At 33.3% G+C, this 25,149-nt stretch overlaps 1 protein-coding gene across 1 annotated transcript in view; it reads right to left on the bottom strand.

The window, feature by feature from the left end:
• Positions 1 to 24,938, bottom strand: part of LOC110994794 (thyroid receptor-interacting protein 11) — a 38,678-nt gene extending 13,740 nt beyond the window's left edge. Inside the window, exons 1-2 of the mRNA XM_022261648.2 lie at positions 24,628 to 24,938; positions 18,890 to 18,943 (exon numbers count right to left, since the gene is read on the bottom strand). Of these exons, the coding sequence (XP_022117340.2) occupies positions 18,890 to 18,943; positions 24,628 to 24,798 (225 nt within the window). The 5' untranslated portion in view covers positions 24,799 to 24,938. The remainder of the gene's footprint in view (positions 1 to 18,889; positions 18,944 to 24,627) is intronic.
• Positions 24,939 to 25,149: the final 211 nt, after the last annotated feature.

Raw genomic sequence — 25,149 nt, 5'->3', positions numbered from 1 at the left:
GATTATATTACCTAACTTTTTAAACAAACATATTTTATTAACTTTTGTAGCTCACTTTAAATTAACGATTAATTAAAAATGCTTGGAAGAGTTGTTTTCAAATTGTATGTTTTTTTATATATCAGTTTTTAGTTTCAACTCGTAAGTAAACATTATTTATATCAGGATTATCATATTGTAATTTAAAATCATAATCGCTGTAGAATCAATTTCACTATTCACATACAGCGTCCTTGATTGCAAGCGGAAAATTGCGTGATGAATATTGTCAAATCAAAATGGACTTTATACCTAAGTGTTACGGCATATAATCCTATAACTAAAAATCAATGTGGTGGTAGTTTAGAAAATAAGAGTGTATTAGTTAATATTCCACTCCATTGTAATTGAAATGCACCTGTAATAGAGGTTAATGCTGAAGAGACAATAAGAACGAATAATGACACGCTTGGAAGACTTAGTATAGACTGTAATAACTCTATTGAAAATGCAAATAACTTTGAATCTTCAGTTACAAAGCTTTAGGTCCTCATCAATATGAACAGCAGTGAAGTTATGATAAATGCAAATGTTAATTCTGTTACTCTTTTAGAACGTATTAACAACGGGTCTGATGTAAATGATATTGAATCTTGATTACATGGCGATAACGTCGGAGTTTGAATGATTGGTGACGTATGTAGCTAGGATGCTGGAGTTTCAAAGAGCACAGACCAGCCAGTGATTGACGGTGTATCGTTTGTATGTTCTTTGTTATTCTAAACGCTGTTAAAAAATCTAAATCAGGGAATAGTTTTGGTTGGATCATCTAAATTCTATATATTTATCAGTTCTTAACTAAAGTATTCCACTAAAATAGTTAAAAACGTGTTCTTTTCTGGTCCACATATAACTAAGAGGTCGGTTTTATAGGTACACATAGAACGATTTACGTAAGGCACTTCCTATGTATTTCTATGTATGTACACGGGTTAGAAGTTATACTTCTTTGGCGTAACAAGATAAAAATCTTTTCTAAATGTTATGTTTCTCCTTATTCTATGTGTGTAGAAAAAAACGAGACTAACAATAGAAAAAACAAAAATGTTGACTAGAACTAACTTCAGGATGTCGGCCTTTGTAACGCTGTGCGGACGCATCGTAAAAATTTACTCTCATCATTTTCCCCTAACGAGCCAAAAGAAGTATAACTTCGAAAAGCATCATAATTTCGGGTACTTGGCCTCAGTTTACTTAAGCTATGATTGTCACTTAATTTACCGTAAGCTCAAGGACAAGTCACCGTGAACGGTGTCTTCTAGTTTTAATCGTGGGAACGCATTTACAATGGCATGTCAAGAGCGAAGTGATTCTATTACAAGTAGAGGCCGGTTTGTCAGATTTGATGAAACCCCAGTAGTTCGACTGTTGCTTCAACAAGTGTTGATGCTTTTAGGTATTTTATATTCAGCATATAACAGTCTTAGACTACTGGCTTGAGCGTGAGTCATACTTCATGTCGAAGGTTTAAACAGCAGCTGTGTGCCATTGAGTTTTTTTAAAAAGCACACATTTGGAAATTGCTAATCAAGCAATTTCAAGGAAAACATAAGGAAACCGGCATTCCTAAAACCTAAAATGTCGATGGCGACGTGCCTCATGGAAAAAACAAATGATCACGAGACTGTTCCACTGTTTCTTTTTGTATAACACACCATTGCGTTCCGGTGATCTCATCATGTATGAATACTGTTAACTCTTGTGACATTTTCAAAATATTACTCCATTATAAAATATCCGATAACTTTAGAAACCATTCTTGATGTAGTGAGTTTCGAAGAAAATTTCTATCAGTAAAAGACGCGTACTCGTTTGTCGTATAAAAGATAGCGTGTCCGCATTTCGGTCATGGCAAAGCTTTTTATGCCAACGAATTATCCAACCTACCTGTAACGGATGCAGCTTTATAATGATATCGTTTTCAAAAACGACTTACAGTGAGTACTGATATTATTTATCGCCTATAAGACCTTTTAAAATTACAAAGATATTTACTTATTAAAGTCACATCACCTATAATTCATTTTCTCCAGTATATAAGATACAATGAAAATATACAGAGTTTTTTGATACAATTATGATTTGAAGAATGTTTTAGAATGTTAATATTTTTATTAGTATGACAAATTGTTATCAAAGCACAAATTTGTATTGGATGGTGTAAGCACCAGGACACAATCTCAGGGTTCAATAATGACAGCCGTCAAACACCTAGCTCCCGACGTGCGGTCACGCGGGTCACTGGTTTCGTAACACAAGACCTCAGTCTATAGTCTACGTCCAGAATGCAATCTGTGGTAACTGGTGAGCCTGTCGGATCTGTCATACCTGTCAAGTCACATGAAAGTTGTCTACGGTTGTTCTTGTGGTTTTATTTTAATCACCAGAGCTTTCTATGCCGATATCATACAGAAATTTTTATAACAGTTTTGGTAGAAATTCAAACTGACTTTATCAAAATTCAAAGCAATTTGTATCCTAACACGCGAAAGCGTGTATGAATAAAATTATATGCACCTAAAGTGTTCTCCTAAGTACTTCTTCACTTGTCACTTACAAAATATATGTAGAAAATTTTAAGTTATGTAAAGTTGGGACGTTATACAACCACAATGTACCATTGTTCATACCGCAGCCGCTTGACACAAATGTAGTACCTTGAAGGTAAAAGTGTGCAACACCATTGAAGACAAAATATATCATAGGAGTGGAGAATCTCCATGAAACTCAAATCGTCGGTGGATTCCTAGAAATCAAAACTGTTTGGAACCTGTCCCTATGTGGAACCATCAAAGTATATCCGAACAAATTCGACTAAGGCAAGACAGAGTCTGTCCCAATTCCGTACCAATTTAGACCAGCCAATGGGAATCCTTTTCATACGACTGTAAACGTTTCAGAACTCAGGTCACAAAATTATTTTTCTTTTTTATATAACTGGGGGCAATCGGGACGCTCTCCCGATTAAATGATACCACCTCTTACAGCCACATTTCCAGAGGGCTTTCAAGTCCGTTGCCGGCCTTTTAAAAATTGGTATTAGAAGAATACATAAAAATTATAATAAATAAAATTGTAAAGGCACCTTGTAACGTTGACGGATGATTGTCAATAATCACTCATTAGCAAGTAACAAGTAGGACAAGGTGATACGATACAAACCGGTACAGCCAAAACTAATTCCTATCCGACATAGAAAAAAGGATGGTTATTGTCAATCTCTTTTACTTACAATTAGAGTAACTGCGACAATAAATAATCAACTTAGCAAAGACAAATCTAAGACAATGTGCAACCAATAAATATAATATTATGTTATAATTAAATAAATTTTAGTTAATGAATAGATTCTGCTATGACGGGCGATTTCGGTACTACTGTGTCAATAATCAATAACGCCTCGGGACCACCCACAACCAATTCACATCGGTATGCAACAGAGAATGCGCCCGCGCAGTACAAACAACGCATCGCGAAATATAACAAAAACTAAGGACGAACTCTATTTACTTTGTGGTGTCAATAAACGTTTGTAGTTTTTGTTTTTTTAGTACTTGACACACCTGTAGCCCTCATTTGACAGCCCGAAAAGGAACTTATGCTAAATTTTTTTTTACAATAAAAGTTTTTAATATTTACTAATTAACACTTCGGTGCAGAAACATGACAACATTCACATATATAAATGAAAAGGAGGGCGACAGGCAGCCTTACGAATTTCGAGCTATCTCTTCCAGGCAACCTCTGCACTGTGAGAAAAAATTAGATAAGATAAGCAAGAAGTGCAAATAAGACAAATAGTTATTTGGACAAAACTAATGGAACCTAACAAAGCAATTAAAACTTATGTAATCATTGATCAGGAAAACATTAAAAAAGGATAAAAGAATCACGATACTTTGAGATCAGTTTCACATCAGTTAGAGATACAATGTGGACAGGTAATGAATGGAGAGGTTAAAAGGAAGATAGAGAAAGAGATAAGCGAAAAGTGAGGGAAAGGAGGATTTCCATAGCCTCACTGCAGAGATCTTAAAGGATTCGCCAAGAAAGGAAGAGCTATGAGGATATAGTGTTTGTAGTACTATACGATATAAAAATTGTATAGTATTTTAGATTAGTAAGCAAGAAACATCCGATGATTTTAATTATGATGAAATTCAATAAATAAATAACTTCAAACAATACTAAAACGTCAACACTTCCAGTACACAATCCCTCAGCTAGTACGCGCAAAGTCTGGTGTAACATTATACATTTCGAACAAACATAGGAAGTAATTATTTTCCTCAATAAAACGAACTATGCGTACACGCCTTATCGTGCAGTAAACCCCCAGCTATCGCTATCCCTTTCTTGCATGGGGATTTGCATCCCACTCGCACCATGCGTTGCTTAGCAACGGATTTGTTTACACAGTAGTTGAATGATCGATATGTTGTACAAGCAGGAACAGTATATGTTCTTGTATAAGTTAAGTATTATTGATTTCAGCGTTCAATCCAGAAGGAATTATATCAATACTACAGTATTATAAAGAGGAAAATTTTGTGGAAACTATCGACAAGAGAGCAAAGTGATGACAGCTTTATAAAACACATCGATATCTACCTAAAAACACCATATGGTACGTCTCCCAAAAACAATGCATTTAAAAATATATCTACTGAGAAAAGCTTTAGGCTATAGGACATCAGTAAGACCCGAATTAATGCGGGTGGAACCGCAGAGCACGGCGTTTTATATTATATTCTTACGACTTCATTCATAAAAACACAGTATTATTGCACTGTGGTCTCTCATAACATTTTTGTCATACGGCAGACAGCATCACCGCTATCTGAATCTTACTTTACAGCTGTACTAAGACACTTTTTTTTAAATTCCATCAGCCCGTATGCCGTATGATCTGATTAAATGTGTAAAACTACGTGTTATATTATAAATTTAGTTCACGTCGTAACAATAAAATACAATCTGCCATCACCAACTTTTACTGCATTTTCGTCACCCACATGTAAGTTACAGACGTTGGTAGAAATAGGCGAATTTTGATAAGACCACCGAGTATAACGAGCCACCGATAAAGGTTTCGTTAATTATATTATTAAGAACCAAAGAGTTAATTGCAATGCTAAAAATGCAAAAAGGTTAGGCATCTAATAAAGAGGAATTATTCTTGATTTAAGAATAACTAATAAGAAGTTATACGATTTCTTATGATTAGGACTGAGTTCTATTTTTTTCGTGTACCAAAGGCGCTACAACCTTTTCAGGTGTAGGGGCCTTGGATTTTAGTATCTGTTCCGTCAAAATTCCTAATAGACAAGGAGGATCAACTTTATGTGACTGACGCGCCGTCAACTTTTTGGGTCCTAAGCCATGCCGGCTTCCTCACGTTGTTTTCCTAGGCCGTACGAGTGTTTGACGCGCACATAGACAAAAAGTGCTTTGGTGCACAGCCGGCGATCAAACCCAAGGGATAAGAACTTGACTTGAAATCACTAGACCACTAATATCTGAACTATTTTTAAGCATTTAAGTTCAAACTTACACAGGTAGGAATTATAATCAACGTTCACGTAAGCCACGTTTGTTTTATGAAGTGAAATTTGAATGTGTAAACTTTGTTTAGAATATGTACCCGGCGCGTGCTCAGAATACTTTATTGACGCGCTTTTGAAATTCGAACTCGGGTTCCACATGTCAAGTGTCAAAGTTTTTATCTATTTAAAGAATACTTTGTACGTTTGAGCTACTAGTAGCATAAGTTTAACGAGTTTATTTTTTATTTCCTTTTAATAAATGCATGACAGATCGTAATATCGCCGCATGCTTCGCTGAATCTCTAACGAAAAAGTTTTTGAACCAGTTGGAATGTTGAAAAAACTTATGCAGAACATTAAACATCGAAAAGTTGCGTACCTGGGCCACGTGTTACGCTGTGACCTCTACCAACTCCTTCAATTAACTAAAATAGGTTAAATCCAGTGGAAACAGCGTGTTGATCCAAAAAATCATGGCTTCGCAACGTTAGGGAGTGGACAGGTATTGCGACTGCGTTAAGTTGCTGCATCTGGCACGCGCTTCACGAGACTGACGTCCAAGCTCCAATGGAAGCAGAGAGAGGCACGAAAGGAAGAATACAGAATAAAGTCTACAGTCCACATACAGCGCAATGTCTCTCAGCGATTATTATCCGTCTATTGTTTCTATAAAAATATTTTCATAAACTTCACAAAAGCCTTCCAAAACAAATATAGACAAAATAAATGTATTTTCAAAATGTTGTCGGATCATTCTTAACCCTTAGTGAAAACCCCAATTATCCTATTTAACCGTAACACTTGACGAATTTGCGTTCAAGCGCGTCACATCCTCCGAAAGTAAAATTTTAAATGCTAATAACTGTTTCGAAATTGTAACCTCGGCGAACTAATGCGCAGTATTGTGATTCAAAATTTGAATTGTGATTCAAATTCTAGTCTATTCCAAGATGAAATCTTGCTTCTTTGTATGTTTGTTGTGGTAGGTCTTTCTACATACTCAAGTTGTTCATATTATCAATAATTGTGCACCTAGTAGGTAAATTATAGTTCCTATATTTCATTTTTAGGTATAACATTTATTCGTGTTTTTACAATAAGGATGACAAGCTTTTTTTCGTCCTATAAAAAATAACTCTTTTGCAAGTTTCGAACTAATAAAACCAAATGAAAAACACCTAGAATTCACCTTATATAATAGCTAAAATACTAGCTCTAGTAATTGCTACATATCCCATCTACTGTAAATAATGACTGCAAAATCTGCATTCATACAAAACTCAACGTCTCGTTATATTACGGCTGGTATAATTATATAATTTTTTATAAGATATGGTCACGTTGATTTTATTTTCCTTTTCAATTTTAATAAATTAAAAACAGTACATTGCTATTCAAGTGGTAAAATAGGCCAACTTTGTTTTAAGTTAACGTTAACGAACAACAAATAGCAGAATATGAAAACGCTGAACGCGATGCGTACAAATAGTTATATCTAAAGAATTCGTCTCTTCGGCCGAGTCAACACATCTGTTTAAATAAAACCACAGATAATGTCTTCTATTCATTATAGTTTTATATTTAACCTCTTTAAAAGCCTTTGTGCCCATATACGATATTAAGAGTACAACAATTTACCACACATGATGTTATTATTATACCACCATTTGGGGATTTATCTTGAAGAGTTTCTTTCCAGTTTTTCTTCTCTGTCTACACCCTTAATTTCAGTATTGAGTTAGAGTACTGTAAGAGGGTTTGTTTGAGTATTTAAGAGGTTTTTGCCGCGCACTACGACTATGTGAAAACAATTCGATTTAGGGCCCTTCAATGTATGTATAATGTAATTCAGTTCATAAGTGATATATTGATTGTGGTTTTTCATACAGATTTCTATGGTAAACTGTGCTTTAGCTTGTAAGAAATACATCCGATACACTTATTATACATATGTATATCTATAATACAAAGAAAATGTTAAACAAAGAAATACTGTTGCTTACTATGTAAAATTTTGGAAGTAAAATAAGTGTTAGCTCCTAAAGCCATAATATAATCTGTATTTACTGACACACTTTCCAAAAATCTTTGCGATTCACGTCACATCATTACAATACCAAATCTTTGCAAACAAAGAAAAAATATTGTTTACGAAACGGCAAATATCGGTCACTGTATTATTAAATGGTTTATAAATCATAACCCACTTCGCCACACTCTGTTTTGTGAATTTTTGAGACCAAAATTTGAACTTTCTATAAATAAATATAAACTTGGGACTGCGATTTCCCTTGCAGCTTACTTTTGAATACAGGTCATGTATTTAGTATTCCTGTATCCTTTTCCAGTGGATATAAATTGTAGTTGTATATCTAAACTAAGGAAGAATATCTTCGAACTTCTTAACTTTAGTTTAAACAGTTTGTACCGTCTTATTCTTATTTAAATGTTCACATCAAAAGCTGTAAAAAATCTATTTATCCAAGTCTACTACATCGCAGAATACAAAATACTACTACATCGCAGAATACAAAATACTACTACATCGCAGAATACAAAATACTACCCGTATCCTATGCCTTGTTCCACAACTGATCGTTATATAAGACACTTTTTATCGCGCATTATCCAGCTGCCAATCAAAGTATTTACGAACCAATTCGACTTACGATCCTTCAAGAAAGGCAAAGAAGAAGAACAATGATACTCACACCATTATCGTGAGAATCAACGGTATCTGCTATTTGTAAATAGGTGTTTCAGCAAGCATTACGCTTTAAATTTGAAATAGAGCAATTTTAAATTGTAATCGTGTATTAACATATAATACGGGTCGGTACCGGTGACCCGATGACGCGGGCTGAATATTAATTTTAGGCCTTTTCAGTTAGAAGGGATTCAACAAATTAGACTAAGCATATGTCGAGGAACTTTTTAAACAGGGCTTCTTCTCAATAACTTTGTCCAAACGACGTTTCTTTGCGTGAAATTAATACATACATACTTGCACATACGGTATAGGTAGTTAGGAACCTAGTGCGTTTAAGGTCCAAATTGACGTCGGGCAGAAAGCTAATTATCTATTTGTGTATTAACATGATCAAGGAACGGATACCTGAGGTAAAGGCCGAGGCTTAGTGGAACTAAATTAAATAGAAGTGCAGTGATAAAAGATAGACTTTCAAAGTACAGTCCCTCATATAACACGGTAAATTGGTTCCGCAATATAGCAAACGCCTTGTATATGTATTCTCGCATAATGCGCCTATATAACGCGATATGTATAAATGATTCACGTCCTACTTTTCTCATGAAAGGGGATTTTAACCGAATATTAAGGACAAAACTTTATTCATTACATGTCACTGTACAGAATCGTGTGAAATCCCCGCGTTATGTGAGCGAATACCCGTGTAGACGACTGAAATCGTGCAAATACCGTGTTATAGGACAGTATCTAGTACTTCTTCTCTTTTCTGATTTATATCAAAGAAGTTCAATTTTTTTCTATAGAACGACACTCAATGTCAGAGGGCTCGCGAGTGCGTTGTCGGCCTTTTAAGAATTAGTACGCTGTTTTCTTGAAGGACCCTAAGTCTAATTGGTTCGAAAATACTTCAGTGGGCAGCTGGTTCCACAAAGTGGTGGTGCGCGATATTATGCAACATATGCATGCCAATTTTTGAGAAGTTTCTATTTAATATAACAAAGCTATATTGAAATTAGAAACGTTACTAAAAATACATGAATTATGAAATTCCTCGTAAACGCTACATCAGCTGAAAACCCAACGTGTGAGAAACATACAGACATATAATACCTTTGTAAACTTAGTTGCCGACTTCAAAGAATGTATAACATAGAAAATGGGACTCAGAAATTCAATAAGCTTACAAAACATTTGACAAAATAAAACAAACATCCGAATAGAGAATATCGCTTGAAAACCCTGTGTCGTGGATGTAGATCCACCATTGCTTCGTACAAGTAGGTTAGGTATTTTGTGTCTGACACACGATTTTTGGGGCGGCTGATGTGCCCTTGATACTCTTTACCGTAAAGTACAGTATTAATTGATGGATATAATAGTGAGAAACCAATCTATTGAATTGTAAATATAAACTTGCTATATCGTGATAATAAAAAGTATTGATAAGAAAACCATTCACGGAATTTTCAATATCAGATAAAATGTACACAAATATAGCAAAATTAATACTCATAGTTATTCACTGTGTTGATTTTTATTCTATTAACAACTAGCTGCCATTGTGAACGTTTCTCCTTAATTTGATTTTCCTTAGCCTATATTTTTAGTACATATCAACAAGGATCATTTTGCTATGGTTTAATTCTTTTTTTGTTTGTTCTGTAAATGTTTCTCTATATAAACCGTAGAGCTCAAGTCATAATTAACAAATAAAAAATAGGGGTTGATCGTAGAGAGGAGAAAAATAAGGGTGGTATGTATTTTTGTATGCTGTATCATAAAAAATAAAAAAGAAACATAATTATCTAAAAACAGAAAAATAAATTATTGGTCTGGACACCCCTTATGGCTAAAGAATTCAATGTTAGATAGCAGCCGATTCACAGACCTACTAAATATGCATAATTAATTTCATAAGAATCAGTCGAGCCGTTTCGGAGGAGTTTACTTTGGAACTAACATTCGATATACTTGTTTATTGCTACGAGCCAAGAGACTTTACTCATCCAAACATATTTCATCAAAAAAGGCTAATACGATGATATGTAATATAATAGGCGTGTGCTGTACTATATTTCTAGAATCCACATTATCAATTGATAAAGGGTTCTTCTGTTATCAATAGTTTCTAGTGAATGTGCACATTTGATATGTAACAAGCACTGATATGGGTATATCGGGTTAATTAATCAGTTTGAGAATTCATTCCAATCAGCATCAAAATGCTTTACTCAAATTAGCTTTAACAAATAAAATAGTAATAAGTTTTTCATTAGAGAACTAGTTAGCTAATAACGCGTCACTATCGCCATTTTCACCATTTTCCCGCCATTAACGGGCGCCATCTTGTTTTTTATCAGTTACATGTGAGGGGTAGATAAAGTGTACTTGACTCGTAATTATTGTCTGTTTAAATTGTATCGTAAAGGTTTGTAAATAAAATAAATTTATATTAAAATGAGGAGTACAAGTTTTACATAGAAAGTCATTAAAGGCTTCAGAAACGAGGCGTAGCGCGTACTACGACTCCCGTATGTCAAAATTCAATTCCTTTTTTGACATATTGGAGTCATACTTAGCTTCGTGTCGTTTCAGATAACGATCATATTTAGTGTTAACATCCTACAAAATGCAATTAGCAATGTACCTAATATTTTGTCCTTATCGTATTCGTAACACTGTGAACTTATAAACGTAACATAGTTTTCATGTTTACCATTTGAGGCTTTACTTTTATGAATAAGGACGAAACTCTACGACAGTCTATAAAGTCAAAAATCATTTTTTCATAATGGTAACACAATGTACACTTATGAACGTCAAAAAAAGAACTATTACAAGCGCGTAGAACGGAGAGAAGAATTGACAATAAAGTCTTCGCCACTCTTTTTAATCGCCAAGGTTTTTTATTTGTTTTTATATATCATCATGGCTATATAGCCCCTTGTGGGTAGCCTCCTCAATTACACTACGCCATCGCAATCTATTCAGTGCTTCCCACGTGCAACTTTGATCTCCTAATATTTCTAGGTCCATGACAACTCCATCCCTGCAAGGTAGCCTCGGTCTACCGAGTTTTCTCTTGCCGCCGAATTGTGAGTCCAGTCAGGACCCTGGAATTCTATCGTCCGCCATTCGGTGAACATGTCCTATTAATTTGGGTCAGTGAATTGGACGATGAAGGCGCATTGATGTTATAAAGATATGTTTAAAAGAAAATTTTACGAATTAAACAAAACCCAAAGCTACCTAGGAATTAACTCAATTTGTCTCAAAAACTATGACGTATTTAGACTAAGGTAAAAATATGTTATACTCTGGGTCATCAAACACAGCAGAGATAAAAACACCACAGATAAGGGAATAACGGTATTCCCGTAATACGGTCTGTTATCTATGGTGAGTGCTCTATGCTCTATTTGCTTTACACGCCCAACAATAGATTAAATACTTTTTGGTGACCCGTTTGAGTTTCTAAATACTTTCTAAATTACCAGTGACGGCTAACGGAGTGGCTAAACGTTACACTTTTAAACTAAATGTTCTTCCTTTTTTTGCTTTTATCTGCGTACTGCAATATCTTAGTATAAAACAATTCTGTTAAGTATAAGATACCTACAAATATATTTCATCAAAAAAATGTCCCTATCTGTATCTCACATGTGTGCTGTAATCTCATATGAGCCACAAGCTAGTATTATCTAAAAGTGTTTAAAACAACAATAAAACTGAATATCATGCGGTGCTTCAATGATAATTCATGATATGTTAATTAAAGTTTAAAGAAATCATTTCTACCAACCCTAGCGAACACCGCAAATGATATTTTTTACGTTCCGTTTCTCAGTCTTATTAGGACGATTGTTAAAAATGGTAAGTTCTCGAAGTCTTAGAAGTACTCTGAAGACTACTTTCAAGACTAGCTATTACTGTTTTTTATAATTAAAATACCATTATTTTAATTATTAAAATCTTAGAATAATATCGAACCACATTAGGGCTGATTAAATAGAGTAATTACAACAAATTCATAGTTGTTTTATTTTAAATTTTTATCTCCCGTCTTTCTAGTAACTTCTCAGCCTCCTCGTGAGGTTTATCTTTACGGAGAATTAGCCACAGAACTAGCTTTTATATTTCCGTTTTAAACCATAAAATTTTGTGCATTTTTAAAAGTTTTCATTGCATCGAATGAAATAAAATTGGACCATCTCTGTAAATATTCGTCTAGCTTTTAGAAAAATAATTTAACTGGTATAGTCGAATTGATTTTATTTGTAAAACAAATTCAAACTTTCCAACCAATATTTACGCAAGGCGTGCGTCAAAAACTAATAAAATCGATATGTCTGTAAAATTTTACTTTAACTTAATGCAATAGAGTTTACTTTGTCTCGGCAGTGACGAATTTGATCAGCTGCCTTCAATCATCTGATATAACAATCTACTATCGTATATGGTTCATGAACCTAAGTTAGACATTTTTATTGTCTTAGGTGTTTTCGACATTCTTATATAGTTTGCACAGATCATGCCTCCATTGTAGCATAATCTGTGACTGTACATTATGAGGATTTTTTTTAAATATTGCATTGTTGAATCACGCTAGAGATTGAGTCTCCCGATAAGGATAGACCCTTAACCAATATTGTATAATCCGCCTGTTTCAGGATAACTCAAATTATTATAAATAATATGTTTCTATATATCTCTTTTCTTTGATTAAAATGCATAAAATCAATTAATAAAGAATACCTTTGAAATACAACAATCGCGTGTGAGATTTAACTTTTTATCGCGACGTAATTATATCTATTGCAAAACCTAACAGAAACAATACATAAATAGATAAATACGAAAAATTATTTTGTGTCATGCAACACTGCGATTATAGTGTTTCCCAATCTTTTTAGTATGGCACATGCTTGGGGCATAAGCCTTAGCCTACCTAAAATGCCCCCCTAGTAGAAGTAAAATTCATAATTTATGTATTTAAAAAAAATATGTGCAAACTGATTTCTATTGCCCCTTAATAAACAAATTGAATTGCACATAGAGGTACTGGTCTAATCAGTAAATACTAAGTACCGCTCTAACTCTTTTAAATTTCGGATCTAATTCCAATAATGTATGACTTAAAGGGTTAAATCCCTTTATTTTAATGGAGAACACAGTCAGCAAATCATAAACCACTCCCTGTACTGTCTGTAATCTGTATCCCACCCTAACATTTTGAACTTATAGGATGGACAGTATCAACTTGTAACCTGGGATGTCTACACACATGAAACGCATCAAAAACTTTATCTTTAAAAAATATATATTATACTATATTATAACTAAAGAAGTACTGCAGCTACTAAGATGGAATATACCTCATTTATTTTGAAAGCCGACAGTTTCAAAGTTTAAGCCAAACACAAATCTACCACATCTGTTCAAAGCACAAACATCATACTCTTATAAAAAGAACTTCTTAAAACATTTAGGTACTCACGTCTTAGAACACGAAATTAAAAGTCGTGTCATATTTTTAAGGCCTATAGTAAGCGCTAATAAAAATCAACCCAGTCGTGCCATAGACAATAAATATTTTATTAACGTTGTCGTGAGTTATGTTTTATATTGACAACTTTGTCCTATTTTTAACCCATTTGACAGCATTTTATTCTTTAACCTATTAACGATTACTTATGTACTTTACTTACAACTAACTTAGGATAGCCTGTGACCATAACAATTGGTTTGAATTAAAAGACAAGTGCTTGCCGAGACTTGCTCCTATGTATGGAATAATAATTCTGGGCTAAATGACTTCTACCACTAGTGATATGAGTATTTAATTAAGATATAACGTGATATATCAATGGTTTCAAATAAATAAATGAAAAGAAATAATGAGGCACCGTTCCTCTACTATTTTTCTCCGTAAACCATAATAGAACATCTAACAAATGTCCCCTGGAATATCTTAGTAACACCTGTCTCTTCATCACAGCGGAAACACAAACAGTCAGAATGAGACGAATACTATAGTTTCATTAGTATAATACTTTAAATCAAACTAAAATCTAGTTCTAGGAGCTGTCAAATTATTTCTTCTGTCTGACATATTTGTGTGAGACACGAATTAGATTAATATGGACCTATGTTTTTTGAAGGAAATATAATAACCACAATTCTGGAATAACAATCACATTTTGAAAATAAAATTTGAACATGGACGTAATTATAATAAATAATTTTATTAAAAAGGTGAGAACAATTCATAAAATTCAAATATAACTTTGAACGTACAGCAAATTATATTTTATTACAATATTGTAATGATAATTGCCTTGACATGGAAGCATAACCTTAACAATTATTTTGAAAGCCCTATTTTATAACTCCTGGCATATTAATGATGTATTTGTTGCATCAACTAAAATTACATATTTCCAAATCTACTTGTTCACTTTTCCACGCATTTTTTCTTTAAATAAATTTTAAGGATTGCAATATCATACTGCCAACATTTACTCAATTTACATAAAATAATATTAATCTTATGGTGTATTTTTGTAAGACGGCAAAAATAAAATCTTTACAACCATAGTTTGGCGCCATCATCTAAGGGAAGGAAGGTAACTCAATTTACAAAATAAATTAAATAATTATATATAAAAAAACTAAATAAACAAAATTTCTTTCCATTTTAGTAGAATTAAAAGACAGCTACCTCGTAAATTCTTGACCCGTGCACTCAGGCAGAACCTTACCACCTAGCCTCGAACAAAATGAATAAATGATTATATTTCATTGCAAGAGAATGTTAAGATCAGGTAGGTCAGCTCAGTTGTTATTTTTAATAAGGTAATAAGTAGTGGATTTAACAAATCCACTCTAAAAGAATAAGGACGGACTTTTCAGGGAATAGTTATATACGGTATTAAAATTATTATTAATACCACGCTAGGTACGAATTATATAACTTTAAATTATAAGTATTTACATAATTATGTAGTGAAAATCTATATACTTTAAAGGGATCTTTACAAGAATCTTCCGTAATTCACGATGGTCATGTAAGTACTGTTTTGAGGAACTACTTGCGTGATGATGAAATCTGCCACATAAAAACATTTTGACAAAATTTTGGTTGTGTCGATATGAGTTACTATTAGCGCTGGATCATTAGGTTGACCTACTTCCCGTTATTCCAGCAACTCCTTACTATAAGGAACCCGTTAGCGGAATTGAAGGAACTCATTCATTAAAAGAATCGCAGATAATAAGAGGCCTATTTCTTCACTGGACATGTGCTATGATACATTTAAAATATAGAATATTACAAATATAGGACTATTATAAATAGAGTCGAAATATCCCGTATCTTTGAATAAACATTAAATAAATGTTATTTTAATTGCCACAAACTTCGTCAAAATACGTCATTTATAGAAAGAACAATATATGGGAAATTTTGAAGACTACGATTTTAATTTGATTATACGATGGATATATTTATAATTAAATAATCAATTAATTGGTTCTCAAAATCATTAACATAAAGATTTTAACTACTTTGATACAATCGTCTAATTAAGCTTACTTATTCTCAATGTTAAAATATGCATTTTTAAACCAGAATTATTTCAATCTACAATAAATACCGCGCGTAGATAATCCACTGACTAACAATGCTATTTATTACACCACTAGTGTAGATGTCATACAGCAAACAACGTGACTCAGAGAAAATACGTGAAAAAATAAAATAAAATCCAAACATAAATTACTAATCAGCGAGCAAACTTTAAATACTAAAAAGGTTAAGAAACTCACCCAAAGTTTGCGTACGGATATCCTACCCGCAACAACCCCGATAACCTTATTTGAACTACGCCGACACAAAAAAATTAAGGCTCTTTTTGTATTAGCAGACGTCTACGACCGGTGACGTCTAAACGATAACTGACTCGCGAGGCGGCGCCTGCGAAGACTGAAGTTTGAATACGCCTTCACGCACACACTGACATAGGTGAGTGACAAAGCCTTCATGAAAATGCAACGCGTTTACCGAACAAAGGTGCGATAATATCGGCTGTCAAAGTTCATAACGTCCTAAGCGATCAATAATCATGACAAAATTAATGAAAGCATGTTGTTTTTTTCACGGTTTCTTCGAGACAAATAGAAATTGTGACGAATCGCCGCTCGTTTAAATTATGTGCAAAGATTGAAAGATAATAGACTTGACTGAATAGCCGGGCATTAATATTGAATCCCTATCAATAACTTATGCTAAAGTATTACGAAAACTCAAGCATGCTCACTAGCGCATTAATTTTTAACGGTAATATTTCATACATTGCCCAATTTATACTTCACCTATTTATTTTTTCGTTAACTTAAAATTTATTTTTTTGTCCCACTTAAGGTTTTCTAGGACGACGTTTTTTAATGGCGCCTTGCGAGACATAAATGATTTTGAATATTTAAATAAGAACTTCACTTTTAAAAATGTTTATGTTGTAAAATATTTTTGTATATATAGGCATTTCGATAACAAGGGGTTTTTTACATATAATTAAATGCAACTTTGAAGGGCAGGATGCAATAACGTAAAATATTTTATGTTAATTGAACGGATGGGCGCTCTTTGACCTGTTTTTGTTAATATGAAATACATAATTAAACTTTCGATGTATTATTAAAAGATTTCAATATATTTGAAAAAAAGCGATACAGAAAATTAACGACGAAGGAGTGAAAAATTGCTAAAATGTTTTAAAAGAACTCTCAGAAAAAAAGCAATAAAATTAAAACATATTTAAAAAAACATGAGATCATTCCGTATCCTTCATATTAAAAAAACTCACTATAATTATAAAGCTTTTGGTTCACACGCGTGATTCATATGTGAAAAAATTGCTACTATATGAGATAGTATACAGACCATACGATTCTATAAAACTATAATATTTCAAATTTTGTACGTACCGCATTCTCTTTAAGCACCACACAAGGCTCAAAGACCCTTATCACAAGCTTTTATAATAAACTTTATCACAGCGATCAATACAATTATCTAAAACAACCAGTGGCCAATCGGCTTCACTCCTACTTTATAAACATGGTGACGATTAAAAAAAAATATTTACTCGGGTCAAACCTATCTCCAAGTTCGCAAATAAAGATCTAAAGTTTGTCCTGTTTAGATATATTGTATATAAGCTATATACAATATATCTAAACAGGACATACACAATAGCGATAAGGACACAAAATTTATAGAAACATAGGTCTCTACGGACGTTTATGAATGTATAAATAAAAATATATAAGGGGTAATATAAATTATAATATGCAAATTTAATGTCAACGCTTTTGACGGAAAAATAACGCAAAATCCTAGTTGATTTTTATGATAAAGAGATTTAGGATTAGTTACACTAAACGTTACTAAAAGGTACCTATTATAATTTGAATAGAATAGGGCTTGTTTCACAATGTATGGATAAACTATCAAATAGCTATGCATCACATAAGTTATTCGAAAGATAAAAGTTCCAAATAAGATACTTCGCGTTTCATGACGAATAGCGCTATCTGACAGTCGTAAAACGCAAAAATACTGTTTAACCTACCAATAAATATATAAATAGTTGTAACTTATCCGGATATTGTGAAACAGACCCTTAAAACTACTGTCTATCTTCCTCATTATGAGCTTAAAAACGATAAAACTAACTGTTTCCTGTTACCCCGATACATTTTTTCCTTATTTTAACTACGCACCTTTGCTAAGAATCAGAAAAAAAAACATGGTCGTTTTATGAATAATATATATCGATACAAGCTATTCATGGTAGGTAGGAACGGTATATGTGGATAGACCTTTGTATGAAAAAGACAGTTCAACGACAAAAGTTTTTTTAACATAGTATATTTTAATATTATTTGTACGGTTGAATTTACTTTATTTGGTTTCTATTGATAATCAAATATGAGTGTAAAGAGCGTAGAGATTGCATTCTATCCGTCGCCAAAAATGGATTGTCATCGTAGGGTTTGGATATTGGGATGCAGATAGGAGATCGATCGACTGTCACGGTCTGATCTGAGATTGTTTTCGATCTGAGATTGTGGATTAATTATTGGGTTCGGGCGTAAGGGTGCCGAGAGCCGGGCGTGCGGTGAAAGTATACATTGACGGACAGCAAGTAAAAGATGAGGTAGACATTTAATTTAAATATATTAAAAACTCAGCTCAGCAGCTCGTGCATCAAAGATAGTACAAATTCGCACAACGCAAAACGCACTCGCGAGCCCTCTGGCATTGAGTGTCAATGGGCGGCGGTATCACTTAACATCAGGTAAGCCTCCTTGCCCTCTGTTCTATAAAAAAATCGTACCCTAACGCTGGCCATAGACGGTTACAAGCGCTCATGAACTGCTTTCGCAGTCTGTGTAAATACGGTTAAGAAAGCATGAAAACGGCAGATCGCCGTACTACGACCGCTCTATAGCAGTCGGTGTCGACTGCAACATGCGGTCCATCTATGGCCAGCCTTAGTGTGCATGTTGGAATATTAAAATTGACACATACCTCAGATTGCAAGGAAGTTTGAAGTTCATCATTCAGCTTCTTTAATGCAGCAATCTGAAAGAACATATATATGATTTAGGTGGCTAAGCAATCACCTATAAATAAGAACAACAGCTATACTAGCAGCATTCATACCTAATAATAATACTGATTACTATACTAAAATAGAGAATACAAATCCAACTTAAATTATATTTTTATTTATTTATGCACACAATACGTATAATACATTCTACAGTATAAGTTACCACTTTACTAAAATACATGCTTGCAATGAACATAAATTTTACAAAAAACATCCAACAACAAATATTAGTTTTTACTTGTTTGAAACGTACTTAGTACGTTAGTATTCGCCTAGTACTTATTCGCTTAACAATGCGTATTAAATGCCCGATAGGTGCTTAGCAGAACTTTAAATTGATCAGCCCACTACCGAATACATGATATTCTCCGATTAAGTAGTGTTCATTGTGTTGTATTTGCGAAGAATTCGAATGAGAGGTGCCTGAAGGTTGATTTTTAACAGACGGATTTTAAAATCTGACGGTTTTGAATCTTGGGAATAAATAGGGAACGTCAGTCTTTTGTCTGAATCAAGGACATGCCCTAATTATGAGTTACTATTAACTCTTTGATTTATGTTTGAAATACCAGTGGTATAACGAATCGTACCTATAGAAAGGACAGTTAACAGCCGCTCTTTTGTACTGAATATTAAACGATTGCTATTACGACTGTATGTTGCATACGTACCAGGGCGTTGTTAAAATATATTTTTTTAGCTATATAATAATAATTGAGTGATATAGCTGCTTTTACTTTGCCTTATTCATATAATGAAATGTTTACCTAGTTTACCTATATTGTTTATACAGGATTTATAGCCTTCATCTGTGACCGAAAAGCTAAAAAGCTAGGCAGTAGCAGCAGGGGGGAAAACCCCCCTTTCCTAAAACGGGACTTTTACCATAGATAGGCTGGTAACATCCTTGGCGTCACCCATATATTTAATCAGTATACACGTATGTAAATTAATTAAGGGGGCGATGACGTTTGAAACACACAGACAAGACAGATGTCACACAGATAAGGAGTGACGCCAAAATAGTGTATCATTTTGTCAGTAACCAATATGCCCTAGTGTAAGATTTAAATCTATTATATTAAATACCTTTTCTTTTTTAAACGGTCTACAAATGCTTGAATACAATATTACAGTTATTAGAACAATATTAAAAAAATAAAGTCCAATTACAAAACTATTTAAAAATAATATTAATAAGAAAAAGACAATTAAAAGTATCAGTTTACCGGAGAAGGAAAAATTACATATAAAATAGCGTATTAGTATTCTAAATTCTTAATAATATTCTTTAGTTAGCAGTTTCAGTTTTATCACAAAAAGATAATTTTTCAAGGAAAATTACTTTTTAATTGTTTTCTACCAATTAATTAAAATGGTACATTATTAATTTCTAAACGAGTTTGACGAAGCGACTGTTGTCGTCAAAGTTTAAAAAAACGTCCACCAATAGCATGTGAGTATTTAGAATTTTAAATTTGAAATATAAATGCGAGCAGCCAATAGGTCAGAGTAGAATGTATTCGCACTGTTGCCTGTGTGTGTTACTTTGTTATCAGGGTTGTCATTTAATAACAATGAAAAGGTTATAAACTCAAGATTTTTTTCTCTGGTATGAATGAAATCATATAGCCTGGTATCTAGCCTATAGATGTGTGCTAGTACAGAATTTAGGAATCTGGAATCAGATGACTTCATTCTATATGCAACGCTGAAGTTTTATTGGTCGATGCCGCTCTTCCTGCTGACGATGACGATAAGACAACATTCACTGTATATTTATTGAGACTAGCCATGTCATCTAGAAATGTTTATGGTCACGTTTTTTATTGTAGAGCAGTAGGTATAATAACAAAATTAAAATGACGATGAGACTTTAGAAAAAGTACTGATTAAAATCGAAATAAAATTTCAACCTGACAACGTCACTTTTTAACCAACTTTAAAAAACGAAGGTGTAGGTTTACAAAGCGTATTTGTGTATTTTAAAAAGATTTTATGTTGGCTGGCTGTTTCAATAGGTTTGTGTAGAGTATATATTTTACCTCTTCGGCCTAGCTAAAATTAGTGGCGCAACAACCTCTTTAGGTCTGGGCCTCAGATTTCTGAATGTTATGTACTTTTTTAAATCTAATAGGTAGTAAGTAGGTGATGAGCCTCCAATGCCTGACACACGCAGTCGACTTTTTGGGTCTAAGACATGTCAGTTTCTTTGCGCGTTGTAGCGAATGTTACATTAACTTTTTTAACATTAGGCTTATTTAAGTCCTAATATTCCTCCAAATTAATTAGCACCAGTACGAAGCTGTTTCCCGTCTTTAAATTAACTCTCAAACCTTTTGTACACAGAAAATGTCATTTTCACAGAGTATGTAACTTAAGCCCCGTATTATATAACGTCAATCAAACTTAAATTAAGATTATGGTAATTGAAAACCTACATGATAATCGCTACAATGTGTTCTATAGAAAACTACCTTAGTTCTACTTGTATAATGCATTTATATTACTGCTGAAACATTTGTAAAGTTTGCACCGGGATAGTTTTTGCGTTATCGAATAGATAGTCCTACACCGTTTATAATATTAGTGAGTGAGGGACAAAGCTTTGTTATCGCCGATAAGGTGATCAAACAAGATACACTGCTATCTACCCTACTCTAACGGACAAAATGCATCCTAGGGGGCACAGTATTATTTTTAGACAGTAGCACCTAAACGCTTAGTTCGTTAAATATATAGTATATACCTAGTGTGATCAACTAATAAATGTCTATATAATAAATATCAAAGCATGTATTGTGGTAAATTTTACTATACAAGGAAAAAAAAGATTGAGATTAGAAACGTAAAACAATTATTTCAAAAACACATTTTTGGTGATGATATTTAAAGAGAAATTCAACTCTTGAGTATCTATTAAAAAGTACTAAAATAATTACTATGCATGATAGCATCGTGACGGAAACTCATTAAAATTAGGACATGACAATGATAAAGAAACAATTTACATACAAACTGGTTTAACAAGTGTTAATATATAATTATCTTTATATAAATTGATTGTTTAAAATTATCTATACCTATGAATATGTAAAATCTTTTTTTTATTTTCTTGAACCAAATATTTTTTTTAAATCTCTTTTGAGGTGTTTATCAAAGAGCCTGATGTTAAATGGTATAGCTTATTTTATAGCTTCCATTATTCTGTACTAGCACACATCTATAGGTTAAATACGAGGGATGCCTTTTAAGTTTTGTCGTTTGAAGAAAAAAAAAACAACTAGAAACTTATAGTACTTTTTATTGTACAATATTTAAAAGTATTCACCACGCAATACACTTTTCTATGCCCACAAACCAGTTATTATAACATTTATTCAACTCTAAAGTATTCAAAATGGCTGTCTAGAAAGCGTCGACTGCTTCTTCACAGGACTGGAACCTTTGAGCACGAAGACGTTTCTTAATTTTAGGAAATGTAAGAAATTGTTAGGGCTTAGGTCAGGACTGTATGGAGGATGGTCAAGAATGAGCTTGCGTTGTCGTGATGCAGGTTGATGCGTCGCTTTGAGATAGATTTTCAAAGTTCGGCGATGATTTGTGGTAAACAAACTGTGCTATACTACTCTGTGTTAACCGTTCTACGATCTTCAAGTGAAATAGTCGCAACATGGCCGGTTTTTCCAACGAACGTGGATTCCCTCTTCTTTGAAGTGCTTCGACAACGAACAAACAACTTTGGCTCGTCTTGAAAGACCTAGATTGTTGTTTGGAATCAGAATCGTAGGCATAGGGCCAAGATTCGTCACCACTGATGATATCGTAGACGAGATTTGACTCTCCTCGATTGAACCTTTGCAGAGTTTTCTTACACCATCTGACACGGGTCGACTTATGATTGTCGGAAAGCAGATACGGTATCTAACGGCAAACTTGCTTTCTCACACCAAGCACTTCATGCTAGATCTTCTCAATGGTTGTCCCTGAGATGCCTAATAGATCCTCTATCTCTCGATACGTCACATAACGATCTTCGAGACTTAGTTATCTCACAGCAAAGATCAGTGAAGGCGGATTTTAGCGTCCTTCACGAGATTTGACACTAACACGAGTATGTCCACGCTGGAATTCTAAATACCAGCGTTCGACAGTCCACAGACATGGGGCTTCATCACTGAACACAGATGTTAGTTCTTCAAAACACTGAAGCCGTGTTAGGTCTCTTCTAAAGTTGCAGAAGATTATTGCACGAACATTTTCCTTCAAATGATTTATTTTCGTACGTAGCCTGACACATTCCAATCGACGCTGTGGCTAAACAATAGAATTAATCCTCTAATACTTTCAATTTTTTTGAGATTCAAAATTAAAACACATTCTAATATATAACAGTTCCAAATTCCAAATTGGCGGGAAATATAGAAACGACAGAACTTAAAAGGCATGCCTCATAACAGCCTTGGCTGCTAAATTGTAATAGAATGCTTAAAAATTAGTTTTGGCACAAAAGGATAAAAACAGTAATAAATATAATAGAAGACAGTGCCAAACATTTCAGATGTTCTAATTAATTCATTATGTGTGGGTCACCATGTTGTGCATTTAGAAAATTCTTTAGTGCACATCTAAGGTTTAAACGCATAATCTCTGAGTGAAATGTCTCTCTTGCTACTATGGTAATAATGCGCATAGGAGTACTTGCAAATTTCTGTAACATTGATGTTAAAGTTATTACACAGTAAAGAGGAAAAGTACAAGCTTTTATTCTACTTTTTTTATTTTATCAAAAAATCGGCAAACTGTTTTACAGTTTGAATAACATATAATAATAATTATCTTAAGCACTTCATCAATTTGTCAAAAGATATAATTATTACTTTTCTTAAAAACACACATTTATATAACTGTTATGTTCAAACAGTTTTCTTTTTAAAAAAAAATTAAATTAGATTGATTTTATTTCTTCCTTTTTTTCCAAATCAAAGGTCCATGCTGAATTCTATTGTATGTATTAGGTACTTAATAACAAAGTTGGCTATTATGACTATTGTTTTTGCTACCAAATATATGTAGTCCCTTAATGTAATTATAACAGATTTTTAGTGTATATAAATTATTATTAAAAGCCTGTTAAATCACAAGGGTTACTTATGTGGAAACCTGCACATTTGAAATACAAAACTTCATCTGTGCCAGGCATGCTAGGATACCTATGGATATATGAAAGAGAAAAAAGGAGGCCAAGACCTGTATATGCACACAACTGGTTAATTATTATTCTTGAAATATTTAAATGTCACTTGTAGTGATGTTTTATCAACAACATACTTTGAAACATTCCTCATATTTTTCATGTCTCTTATCATGACATTATAAGCATAATTTTACAGGAAGAGTGCAAATGGACTGATCAAGTTTTATAATTAAGGCGGAAAGTTTTAAGAAGTTAAATAAATGATTATTTAGTGAATTTATTACATTTAAATAGTATTTAAAAATAGCTTATTCTATCTCAACAAGCTTAAATGCTTTAAATTCTATGTTATGATGAGTTCTAACAAAGTTATTATTAAAAACATAACCTTAAACTCAAATGTCAACAACTAGACAGCAGTGCTGAGAAGGTATATAGAATAATTTTTATCCTTACCTCGAGCTCTTGTTTTTCACATTTTTCGTTTAACTCGTTAGTTATTGACTCATTTCGAGAAGCCACTTCTTCATTTAGTGGTCCGACAGCCTCAGTTAAAACATCCGTAGCAAAATTCGTGATTTGTCCTTTTATACTGTTCAAGCTTTGATTTAAATTAAGCCACGACATATTTAATTTATATTTTAAGATGTACGCATTACTAAAAATCCAGTGTTGATGTTCTTTTCTCGTCAAAAAGATGTAAACAATAAATAAATTGCATTATTTTGTAATTGACAACACACCGTACAGTTGGCAAAACAAATTTCATTAAAAAAAATCTAGTTGAGTTTTGACAGTGACATTTTACAGACGAAGCAGCTGATTTTGTTAGGAAGCAAACTCCACAATAAAAAGTGACTTAGTGGCACTCACGGGCTCTACGAGCACTATGAATGAATGAATTCGTGTCGAAAGAGAAACGGGGAACAGTTATTCAAACTATAATTCTTATTTTCTATGCGTCATTGAAATTGTTTA

Source organism: Pieris rapae, chromosome 15 (genome assembly GCF_905147795.1).
Source record: "Pieris rapae chromosome 15, ilPieRapa1.1, whole genome shotgun sequence".
In the NCBI taxonomy this organism is placed as follows: Eukaryota; Metazoa; Arthropoda; class Insecta; order Lepidoptera; family Pieridae; genus Pieris; species Pieris rapae.
The sequence above is the reverse complement of the archived record's forward strand: the minus strand, read 5'-3'. Positions and strand labels throughout refer to the sequence as shown.